At 41.8% G+C, this 12,983-nt stretch overlaps 1 protein-coding gene across 1 annotated transcript; it reads left to right on the top strand.

The window, feature by feature from the left end:
* Window positions 1–198: 198 nt before the first annotated feature.
* On the top strand, window positions 199–8,241 carry LOC138637746 (uncharacterized). Its single transcript, XM_069726659.1, has 6 exons — window positions 199–341; window positions 444–650; window positions 751–897; window positions 984–1,100; window positions 1,340–1,729; window positions 6,408–8,241. Exons 1-6 carry the CDS (start codon window positions 287–289, stop codon window positions 6,437–6,439), a joined length of 948 nt encoding a protein of 315 aa, XP_069582760.1. The 5' UTR covers window positions 199–286; the 3' UTR covers window positions 6,440–8,241.
* Window positions 8,242–12,983: the final 4,742 nt, after the last annotated feature.

The following is a 12,983-nucleotide window of genomic DNA, read 5'->3' as shown; positions in this document are numbered from 1 at the left end:
TACTTACTACATGTGTGTTGTTTAACATAGACATATTTATAGTCATATTTATACAGTAGCGGTATATTTAGTGGGGCTGTGTAATATAGTTTTACCGCATAAATCATATTTGTGGCGCATAATTAATATAGAAAGACTTAGCCGTATTACCCATGATTTGCTTAGTATAAGAATATTTATACACGGGGAGCAGTTTATTTGTTGGGGTATATAATTGAGTTTGACGAGTAGTGGTGTGTGGATAATATAGATTGCGCATAAAATTTACACAGATAATTTATTTTAGATGGAATCCCAACATTTTTCGGCTTTTTCCAGTCAAGTTGCGGATTCGGTAATAGGTATGTTTCAAGATTTATATACATGTATCTGTTAGTGTCCCATTCTAACTAAGGGCTGTTTTTATATATTATCTTTATATTGTTTATTCTTTCTTGTTTAAGATGAATTAATCAGGACCATCCCCGATAATCTAGATGAATTTACCAGGAACACCCCCGATGCTGTAGATGAATTTATCAGCAACTATAGCGATGATTTTTTAAACGGCTTCAGCGTGCCTACTCTGGAGTGTGATACACCTGGAGCTGAGTATAGTAACACTAATGCAGGTGTCGCTGCTGTGTGGGATTTGACTCAAGGCATCATAGGTGCGTTGTGTGACTGCTGTGTATGTATGTGTGTGTGTGTGTGTGTGTATATAGCTTTTAAGTATTTAGACGTGTAAATATATATATTAATTCTTTACAGATGTCGACATGTTTCCAGAACCAACCACCACGGAACACAATCAGCCGCCTGTTGAGGAACTGATGTACCAGACCCCCACGCCGAGAAACAGCCCTGATTCTAGAGCACCTAAAAAACAGCTCGGACCGGCGGGCAAAAAAGGGAGAGGTGAGAATCGTATGAAAAGTTTTTTTGCACAACCGCTCTGCGAAAATCCACCACGCCTCTACTAAGGCCTGTATCTTTATTTATAGCTTGTAAACTGAAGCCTAGAAGAATTTTCACAAAAGAGAATATACCGGAGCTAATGGAGAGCATCGCAGAAGCTGCAGAAGACGCCACGGCAATCATTCACCACACATCGCTATCCCGTAAGTGTATATTTTGGTATACATGCACAGTCTCTGTACAGTCAATGATGCACGTGCTTCATCATTGAGATCCATGGCCCCCACATATCTGACACATGTATAATCTATCCTGCAGCTAAGCGCAGCGGCCTGCGTCGGTCTCACACATATCTGGCACACGTATAATCTTTCCTGCAGCTATGCGCAGCGGCCTGCGACGGTCTCGCACATATCTGACACATGTATAATCTTTCCTACAGCTAAGCGCAAAGTCATGAGAAAAACACCTCCAGCACCTCTACAGCCGCTACAGATCACCGAGAATGGCGCAGCACAAGCGTGGCCGGCGATACAGACGGCTAATGGATCTGTTAGAGCATATCCGCTATCACCGATCTGCGTGGTGCAGGACGCAGGAAACCCTGTACCGTCGGACCATCGTGAAATACCCCATCCAAGTACCGGACAGCCATCGACAATCCGTGTGAATGACCCCGCGCTACTATATCCAGAAGTGCTCGAGGTACCCCGAAAACATAAGCGGAAAACAAAACATGTTACAGAGCCACCAACCGCATCCTGCGCCGTGGGTGCCACAGCCACGATGAGTCGTGAAGAGTATGATCGCGAGATTGATCAGCTCGCTGATGGTAAGCAACCATCCATAGAACCGCTCATTATACGTATGTCCCACACTATGCAACCGTCAGCGCCATGTGTAACGGGTCCTGCTAATGCCTCTGGGGCCGGACCCTCAGGCCCCTCTAATTTGGGTGACATATCTCATGTCTGTGTATCTAACTCTGTTAATGTTAAGAAACGGTCAAAGAGGTCGCGGCCGGATGATGTTAAGGGGTGTAAAGAGCTTAAGGTGTGTAAAAAGCCACGGATTCATGCGCCAGCTATAGATCTGCAGCATGAATCCCGCAGCTGGGACCCCGTTGAAATGCTTGTATTTCAGGAACACATCGGCCGCTACTTACGCTACAAACGCTGGGTCCCCAAAATAATGTTTTTTTGCGATACTTTTGAAAAATTATTATTAACACAAAACCCAACACAGGCTAATAAGTCCGAACTATACGCACTTCGGAGCCTGCTGCTGGATGGCGAGATAACAACTACAGCGACCCCATTATGACTAGATATGGTCGGCTACGGCATGCATAAACCACCTAAACTAACACTACCCAGGTATAATAGGGCTAGAGTTATAAAGAGGGCTCTAAAATTGTTGGTCAGCGCTAGACGGGCGCTATGCTCTAGGAGGCGCCGTGGTGACATGTGTCCTGCAATGCCTCTACAGTCACCACAGACGTCGTCACAAGAGTCAGAACAGCACTCACATAGTCCAGGCAGCTCTGCAGCTGCCGCACAGGCATCTACACAAAATTCACAATCCGCAGACGCTGCTGGTAATGTGCGGCGCCCCGATCATACAGTATTTTTGCAACACATCCATCATCATGAAAGGGCCCTCCGCAATTTCAATGGTCATATACATACAGATCATTTTAGATTTGTAAATTTGGAGCGTGTACGATCATTTGAAGAGGGCTTGAATATTGTTCATGAGGGCATTCAGGCATTACTGGATAGAATCATCAGGGACATTGAACCTGGCGACTTTGTACAGTTAAGGTTTGATGCCGGTGATACTTTAGACCCTATTTTCACTACAAAACAAACCCGTGAAGATTTTAATTCCGAATCTTTTTTAAATGCTGTTGCCCGCGCACTTCAAAGTAACAGTGAATGCATATCATCCAATTCGCTAAAGCTAGTCGTCACCATCATTAAAAACCGACGCGGTGGTGTAAAACAAAAAAGGCGCTTGAAATCTATAGCGAGCAGTCAGATCATTAAACAAAAGAGACAATGGCTGTATGATTTTAACAATTACACGACAAATCTGTGTTTGGCTGCTAGTGTGTGCGCCCTGATGGACGACACGAATGTCACTGATGGTGTTTTACTGAGCCGCTCTAAAAACATACACGCAGCACTGGGCATCCCTGATGATCAATTAGTGAGTTTTAGCGACATCCCTGCATTTGAAAAATATTTGGGGGTCACCATTAAAGTACTGTACTATAGTCAGGGCGATTGGCGTTACTTTGAGAGCGGTAATACAGCTAATGGCAAAACAGTATTCATATTGTTCCATGATAATCACTACTACGGTATCAAAAATATGAAGGGTTTTATCGGTGCTGATTACTTTTGTGAGCTCTGCAATTCAGTGTTTCACCACAAAAACAACCACTCCTGCCAGTATTTTTGTAAAGCCTGTCAGAGAGAGAATTGCGTAGAAAGCGGTGCCGACCAACAGCCCAGATGTACTGTTTGCAGAGTTTATTGCCGCTCGAGCGTGTGCCTAGATTATCACAAACAATTTGGATTAGGCGACCCAGCATTCTGCAGACTTAAAACATTTTGTGATAAATGCAACCTTTTTGTCCCCAGAAATAGCGAAACAGAGCATAAATGTAATGGTTTGCGCTGTCCTGTATGTCGCAGACATATAAATAAATTCGATGCTCATCTTTGTTACATGCGGAAGTATGTAGCACAGGATGAGTCAGATTGCTATATCTTTTATGATTTTGAGTGTATGCAGGAGACAGGCACGCACATCCCGAATTACATTTATGCTACAACGCTGTATGGCCACCCCTCCTGGGAGTTTGAGGGTGATACCTGTACACATGACTTTGTACAGTTCTTTACAAGCGGTAAATTTTCAGATCATACATTTATTGCCCACAATGGTGGAAGATATGATGCATACTTTATTGTTAAGGAACTGATTTCTGAAAAACTACAAGTACAGTTGATAACCCAAGGTGGCCGCCTCTTGTGTGTGTCGCTACCCGATTTGTCTATAAGGTTCATAGACTCTCTAAATTTTATCCCCATGAAACTCAGTAAATTACCACAGGCCATGGGCTTTTCAGGAGGCAAAGGACATTTTCCACACTTTTTCAATACCAGAGAAAACCAAAATTATGTAGGTCCCATACCTGATGTAAAATATTATGGGGTGGAGTACATGTCACCTGGCGAGAAGGTAGAGTTCCTGGAGTGGTATGAGACACAGGTAAATACAACTTTTGACTTCAAGGCCGAGCTAAAATCTTATTGCAAACAAGATGTTGAAATTTTGAGACACGCCTGCGAGATCTATAGAGAGCGTATTATGCAGATGACTCAGAAAAATGTTAAAAAATACTGTAAGCGTCAAAAGCAAAAGATTGTAGTGCGCAGATGTGTTGATCCTTTTCAGCTCATCACCCTGGCCTCGGTGTGTATGACAATGTACCGGTTTAAATTTCTTCCAAAAAAGACAATCGCCATTTTACCTGGTGATAATTATCACAAGGCAAAAAAGCGCTACTCGACACCCGCTATACAGTGGCTCATGTATGTAGCCCACTCTGAGAACATCGACATACAGCACGCTTTGAGAGGCGGTGAAAAACAGGTCGGGAAGTATTTTCTAGATGGCTATGCCTATGTTAGCGGCCAGCACATAGCCTTTGAATTTCAGGGGTGTTTTTACCACGGTTGTCCCGTGTGCTATAATGAAAATGACACAAATAAGGTCACAAGCACGTCCTACGGTCAGTTATATTACACCTTTTTAGCTAAAAAGCGTTACTTACAGTGTTGCGGGTACACAGTAAGACTGATGTGGGAACATGAGTGGAATGAAATGGTTGAAAATGATTCTAACCTTCAAACATTTCTTCGTCAGATGGAATTCCCCGTTCCTTTAGACCCCCGTGATGCGCTTTATGGCGGGCGAACTAACGCCATTAAGCTCTATCACCATCTGGAAGAAGGGGAGACTTTACACTACTATGATTTCACCAGTCTGTACCCCTTTGTAAACAAAACTAAAACATACCCTGTAGGCCATCCAGACATCATCTACGACAATTTTGGATTCATTAAAAAATACTTTGGCATTGCTAGAGTCAAGGTCTACCCGCCGAGAGATTTATTTTTTCCAGTTCTACCGGTAAAACTCAACAAAAAATTAATGTTTCCCCTTTGTTACACATGCGCTGCAAATTCCCAGGCAGATATTTGTGCCCACAGTGATGAAGAACGGGCGCTGACAGGCACCTGGTGCACTATAGAGCTCGAGATGGCTATAGAAAAAGGGTATCGGATCGCTCACATCTATGAAATATGGCATTTTCCTAAAACCACTGATGATCTGTTTGCGCCTTACATTAAATTACATCTTAGGGATAAGCAGGAAGCCTCTGGTTATCCTAGCTGGTGCACTGATGACGCCAAGAAGCGGCAGTACATTGACTCTTTTCTTGAAAAAGAAGGTGTCCAATTACGGCCTGAAAATATAGCTGTCAATCCTGCTAAGCGACAGATCTCCAAGCTTTTCTTAAATTCTTTATGGGGAAAGTTTGCTCAGAGATCTAATCTATCATGTACCAGCATTGTTAGGGATCCAGATGAGCTTTTTAAGTATTTGTTCCTGCCTTACTATGACATTTCGATGTTACATTTCCTTGATGATGACACCGCAACCATTAACTGGAAATATGCAAAAGGCCATCACACACTCAACAAAAACACAAACATTTTTATAGCGTGTTTTACAACAGCATATGCTCGGCTAGAGCTCTATTCGCTGCTGGACCGGCTGCAGGAGCGGTGCCTTTATCACGACACAGATTCAGTTATTTTTGTACAGAGAGATGGTGAGTGGCAACCGCCTTTAGGCGATTACCTGGGGGAGCTGACCAGTGAAATACCCGATGGTACACACATCACAGAATTTGTATCCGCGGGCCCCAAAACTTACGGCTACAAACTCAACACCGGTAAAACTGTCTTAAAAGTTAAGGGGATAACACTAAATGTTGGTAACTCTCAATCTATTAATTTCAACAGTCTGAAAGATCTAGTTCTGGACTACCCGCGCAATTCTGCCGCAGAAACTCAGAAACGTATTGTCGTACAGCAGGCGTCCATTGTGAGAAATAAAAAGTACTGGGATATTGAAACAAGGCCATTACGCAAAACACAAAAGTGCGTTTATACAAAGCGGCGACTATTAGACGATTTCACAACATTACCTTTTGGGTATTAGTCGTGTATTGTGATGGATACGCGTCTGCAACACCCGTTCTCGTGCATTCTAGCAGGACCGTCTAATTCTGGAAAGAGCTATTTTGTAAAACAGCTGCTATATAATATTGAAGCTAATTTTTCTCAGAAACCTGATAATATTGTATGGTTTTATTCGTGTTGGCAAAAACTATATGATGAAATCTCTCTCTCTTTTCCCCACGCCAGATTTGTGGAGGGTCTGCCGAATACATTCGTAGATGACGAATTATTCCCACCGGAGAAGGTGAATTTGGCGATTGTTGATGATCTCATGGAGAGTGCTAGTGAGAATTGTGAGATAGAAAAAGCCTTTACCAAGTATGTGCACCACAGAAATCTCAGCATTTTCTACCTGGTGCAAAACATATTTTGTCAGGGCAAGAAAAGCCGTACGATAAATTTAAACACAAAGTACATGGTGCTTTTTAACAACCCCCGAGATAAATTACAAATTTTAACTCTAGCTCGTCAGATGTATCCCGGAAAAACACGTTTTTTCCTAGAAGCTTTTGAGGATGCCACGCGGGAGCCTTACGGGTATTTGCTTGTAGATTTGAGAGCTAATACTCCTGAGGATCTGCGTTTAAGGACTGGGTTGTTTCCACCCGCGCTGCCCGCTGTCTATGTTCAGAAGAAAAAAACTTCTAAAAAGTGAATTTTACCAGGTATCAGACATTCTACGCTGTGGTCGTTGTGATGTAAAGATGTCTGAGAGGCTCCGGCGTAACTGGGCTCTCTTAAAAACCCTAGTGAAAGCAACCCCTGCTGTCAGAAAGTCTATTTTGCGCGATGCAAGCAATGATTTAATTACAGCCATAGGCGAGATTGCTTTAAATATCTTAAAAGGCAGGATTCCGCTGAAAGAGCGCCAAAAAGGTATATTAAAGAAGTGGCGTAAAGCTATAAGAACCCTGAGCGACAGGTCTCAGCCCATAAAGAAAAAGAAGCGCCTACTAAAACAGGCCGGCGGGTTTATCGGTCCTCTTTTAGCTTTTGCAATCCCAATAATAACAAGCCTGATCGCCGGAAGATAATGGAGCATACAACGAAAATGTATCTAGTCCCCAAACAGGAGCTAGACAAACTAAGACCCGGTACTACAGATAACATACGCGACAGTGTTATTCGGCGCCTTGATGGTGAGATTAGCGACATTTTACAGCGTCGTGACATTCCCGATGATGTGAAAATTAAAATGTATAGCGCTGTGCTACAACGCTACTTGGTACATACGAGGCACAGCTCAAAAGAAGTAACGGCTTTAAATCTCGTTAGCCCTCCTGATCCTGGTCAGCAGCAATTGCCAAATACCGACTCTGATAAAAATCATGAGATCGCTGAAATTGTCGGCCATATAAACCAAAGATATAAAAAGAATGCTGAATTTTTACTAAACAGGCTGCTGCAGAATAAAAATGTCACAGCATGGAATAATAATGCTGAATTTATTTTCAAAGGATCCGTAATACCAGGGTCTAACTTACTGGATTTGGTACGTAGTACAACGCAGAGTCATGCTCTGAACAGTAGAAATTTACCGCCGGGTTGGGATTCATTTATGCAGGCTATGGCAGAGCTAAATATGCCGTCTACAGTTGTGGGTAACCCCGCTACTAGGAAGCTTTTAGATGAATTAAAAATTACCAACAGTGAGACACGCTCTGTATCTACACCGCTGAAGTTAGCGGCGTCACCCCGTACAATTCAATCTTTACATTCCCCGTCATTAGGTACCACACGTGGAACTTTGCTACCTAAAAAAAGGTCTCTACCGCTGCTACAAACCATGTGGCTCACGATGTAAAGAATGTACTGGATAAATGCTGTACACGCCTTGTAACGCTATATTAATTATTTTGTAAGAAGTGTAATTGTTCATTGTACTGTTACTGTACTGTCATATTACTGTATTGTAATGTTTTTACTTTTTATATTCTGTAAGAATTTTTTATAGTGTTGAAATGTCTTTGAGATGCTGTTTTATCGTGAGAAATAAATCTTTTAAATTTTTTTTTTACAATATCGTGTCTTTGGTTTTTATTCGTATAAAACACGCCGCTTCTTACTTGTGTTGTAACATTGGTTCATATTATAACTTGTGTTGTGACATTGGTGCATATCTCTTCTGTGTATATAAGGCAGCCACAAGGATAAAACCTGCTACAATGTGAATAAACACAACTTGCAATGGCCTCAGTAGATAACAAATAACTTTGCAGATGCCATCTTCAGGACACAAAAAAGAGAAAGCAAATATCAATTCAGGTACAATACAAGTACAAATGTGTTATAAAACAAAGTTCTGCTTCACAAAGATCACCAAACAGCATGAGTTTGTACAAAAATATCTGACCCTCAGATAACACAGCTGTTTTCTGAGAAAGCTAATACAAAAAACAAATAACCTCAGATGCCATCTTCAGGACACAATAACTTTTCTGTTTGTGAGAATAAACATTTATGGGGTACGCAAATACAACAACAATTGCTTGACCTAGGTGCTATAAGCCGCTGACCCACAGTTAACCTAATTTAGGTAATGTTTACCATTTAGTTAGTGTTTGAGAATACTTTTCACATAACAGGCTGTAGGATTGCATACAGAAACATCAGCCCTATTCACTATATGGATACACTGTGAATAAAACAAAAGCTTACAGAATCAAACTCGGGGCTACGTATAAAATCTATTATAAAACAAATGAAAAAGGTGTTATAAACCACGTGTAAAATAAATACACGACTAGGCTATAATTATAAACATGTGTTATTCCACAAAATACGGGAATAATATCAAAACTACAACAAATTAAACTATATTAAACTATATCAAAAGGGGGAATCAAACAAGGAGGGACAGCTGGATACCAGCCGTCAGACAAGGGGAGGGGTGGGGTTACACATTTTGATACACTTTGATAGGGGCGGGGCACCTGTCAGATTGAGTTTGACGAAACCACCCGCTTATACACTACTAACCTTTAATGGGTGCTTTGGTTACCAGTAATTGTGAGAGGGCCGTGAGCTGGGTGTGACTTGCGACCCTCTATCAGAGCTGAACATGGCTCGCGACCCTCTCTCAGAGCTGAACATGGCTCGCGACCCTCTCTCAGAGCTGAATGTGGATCGCGAACCTCTCTGAGCTTAATGTGGCTCTCGACCCTCTATCAGAGCTGAACGTGGCTCTCCACCCTCTCTGAGCTGAACGTGGCTCTCGACCCTCTCTCAGAGCTGAACGTGGCTCGTGACCCGCTCTCAGAGCTGAATGTGGCTCGCGAACCTCTCTGAGCTGAACGTGGCTCGCGACCCTCTCTCAGAGCTGAACGTGGCTCGCGACCCTCTCTAAGAGCTGAATGTGGCTCACGAACCTCTCTGAGCTGAATGTGGCTCTCAACCCTCTCTCAGAGCTGAACGTGGCTCGCGAACCTCTCTGAGCTGAAGGTGGCTCTCAACCCTCTCTCAGAGATGAACGTGGCTCGCGACCTTCTCTCAGAGCTGAACATGGCTCGTTACCCTCTCTCAGAGCTGAATGTGGCTCGCGAACCTCTCTGAGCTGAATGTGGCTCTCAACCCTCTATCAGAGCTGAACGTGGCCCTCGACCCTCTCTCAGAGCTGAACGTGGCTCCCGACCCTCTCTCAGAGCTGAATGTGGCTCTTAAGGTTAAAAAGGTGGGGGACCACTTCCCTAGGGTAAGATACACCAAATTATTTAGAAGAGCATAACGCTGGTACATTTTTACCTTTTAATTCACCAGTAAATGAAGTTTACACCAGCTATGAGCTGCCATAGATTGAAGCAGCAATTTAAAGGGGTTGTCTGGTCTAAATTGATAAGTCTGTAGTCACAGTGCGTGCCCTGGTGGATTCACCAGTATTTGAGCTGGGATTGGATTGCACATATGCGTTATACATGCAACTCGACTACTGGGCACGGCCTCGCGCCATACACTTGTATTGAGCAAGGCCGCACCCCATTTAGTGTTGTGATCATCCAGTAAGCGTGGCCATTCAGTGGGTGTGGCCTCGCTAAATACAAGTGCGCCCACTAGTCAGGTTCTCATCAGGAATATGTATAAGGCATACGTACTCGCTGATCACTGGTGGATTCATAAGACAGCAGTCACACAGAGTAACCGCAGACTTATCAATTAGACCTGACAATACCTTTAAGCCAATTTCTAACGTAAGTAAATCTATAAGTCCATCACCTCTAATAAATTCATGTTTTTTAAAGCCTTTTAAGGACTAGATATTCTTACTTGTTTAGAAAGAATAAACATTGAATGCTCTAGATTGATACACTGTATTTTGGATTTACTCATATGACATTCTTTTCTCTATTAGATTCATAAAGCTGTGTCTGTAAAAATATAATATACAAAACAAAGGCGAAAGAACACACAATGTAAAGTTCAGTTGTAAGTCTAATAATCTTAGAATCAAAATGGTGATAGATAGTGTTCTGATGAATGGATGGTTGGCTTCCAGGCAATAAGAACATGATGAACTGTAGATGTTGTATGACATTGTAGATTTTTAAATCACACCTTCAGACAGATAAGGTGAAAGAAAGATGAACGGCCGTGCAAAGAACTATCCTATCCATTTCATCTTCCGTCAGCATGGAGAGAAACTGAATAATGTGATACACTATATGAAATATAGTACAGACCTTCACTAGTGTAACATCTCTACCAAGAACCCATGCTAAAAAATGCAACAGTATGAGCAATTTGGACATTAGTGTTAGTTTTGAAGAAAACTCTAACCGTAAGAACTCATCTGTAGGGTAAGAATGGTCTGCAGATGTGAAAGCATGCTTGCTTCAGACACATCAACAGTTAAAATGACAGTAACACATTGTAGCCCAATAGCACAACCTTAGTTATTTCTTTATGATAATAAGCATAGAAAAGTTGTCAACTTCAAAATTAAAGGTATCCAAAATGACTAGGTAATAGTGATGACCGGATTTGCAAGAATAAGGTGTTATCCGAGCATGCTCCAGTGAGGGGACTCAAACATATTATTCGAGCACGCAAAAGACAATTGGTTAGCACTCATGCATGCTTAGATAACACCTCATCCAAGCATGTTCGCTCATCACTAATAGGTAACCTAAAATCTCACTTTTCTCCAAATCCACACACTACAAAGTTTTGTGATTTCCACACACATTGACCCATTGTAAAAGCAACGCTTGGTTCTTCAGCTAAGGAAGTTCATAACCTTATAAAACCATGGACCAGGCTGGAAAAAAATTATAGATGTTACCGAAGTCTGAGATTACTTTAATATTATTTTTATTAGAGATAAGCAAATCGATTTGATGTGAATAAAACTTGTGTGAAACTTTATCTAATTCACAGGTCCCAAATAATTTGGACTATTTGCATTTCTACTTGCACAAGTTGTAGAACATTGCTTCAGCTACAGAAAGTTACATAACCTCAGATGAGACCCTGCAGGCTTTCCTTAAAAAAAGGCTTCCCTAGTGCCATGCATCTATAGTTCAAGAAAAGGAGATAATGGTTGAACATGACAAACAGATACTAGCTCAACATCTTGATATTTATGGTAAATGCATAATTCAACATCTTGATGCTGGAGTTTATCTATATGAAGGTGCACAAAGGTTCAAGGGTTATCATGAATTAAATTGGGGAGAGAAGGCTGTCCTTATGGCTGCTGTAACCTAAAAGGGGACAGAATTTTTAAAGTGGACTTTTGATCCTTTAGTTTTATCAGGTACATAGGCTAGAAGGAATTGAGAATGAAATAGTAGTGTGAGGACAATGCCAAAAAAGGTAAATGTAGATACACTATGCAGGCATGGATATTGCGACTATGGCAGAAGGCCTTACATTGCTTATGGAGTGAATTAAGGTTTTGAACATTTTGTCACTCTTCTGAGGAGGTAGCCTTGCTTGTTTGATAAAATAGGCTAGGAAGAACCATACGACCTTTGAGTAGAAATGAGTGGATTGATCCAAGGATGATCAAGTTTAGGTCGAATTTCCTGAAATTTGGGGCTTTGCATGAATTAAAACATTTTGAGATTCGATTTATGGTTTTCAAAAAAAAAAAACTTGCCCGGAACAATTTCTCACACTGATGAAGCATTAGGTAGAGGGCTAATGTAATTTTGTCTCCATAGTGCCCTGAAGCTATAACATGTTACGGATTACATACCTTGTGCAGGAGTGGTCAGTACTTGGGCCATAACAGATCAGCATTTCCCAGTGGAGAACAGTGTGTGGCAGAGTCATTTAAAAACTCCAGATTAACTGATCCTTTCCCTACTGTATAGCGTAAGTTCTTATGGTCAGCAGGGTCCTCTCTCTTGCCTGTATGGTGTAAGGTCTTATGATCAGCAAGGTCATCTCTCTCCTTCCAAGGTCTGTCTCTCCTGTAGAGTGTGAGCTCTTATGATCAGCAGGGTCCTCGCTCTCTTCTGTAGAATAGGGTATAAGCTCTTATGGACTGGGAGTTCTTTCTTTCTCCTGTAGAGTAGATGGTAAGCTATTAAACTCAACAGGGCTCTCTCTTTCTTTTTTTTTTTTTTTTCTCAGCAATTAAAAGCTTTCCAGTATTGAGATTTGTGCAAATGTATTATACAGTGGGGGAAAAGTATTTAGTCAGCTACCAATTGTGCAAGTTCTCCCACTTAAAAAGTACTAACTAATGTGCCACAAACAGGAAGTTGATATCACCAACCATTCCCATTTTATTTAGGTGTATCCATAAACATGGCCCACCCT

The sequence above is a fragment of the Ranitomeya imitator genome, chromosome 5 (genome assembly GCF_032444005.1).
Source record: "Ranitomeya imitator isolate aRanImi1 chromosome 5, aRanImi1.pri, whole genome shotgun sequence".
NCBI classification, from domain to species: Eukaryota; Metazoa; Chordata; class Amphibia; order Anura; family Dendrobatidae; genus Ranitomeya; species Ranitomeya imitator.
This window is presented reverse-complemented; position numbering and strand designations above follow the sequence as displayed.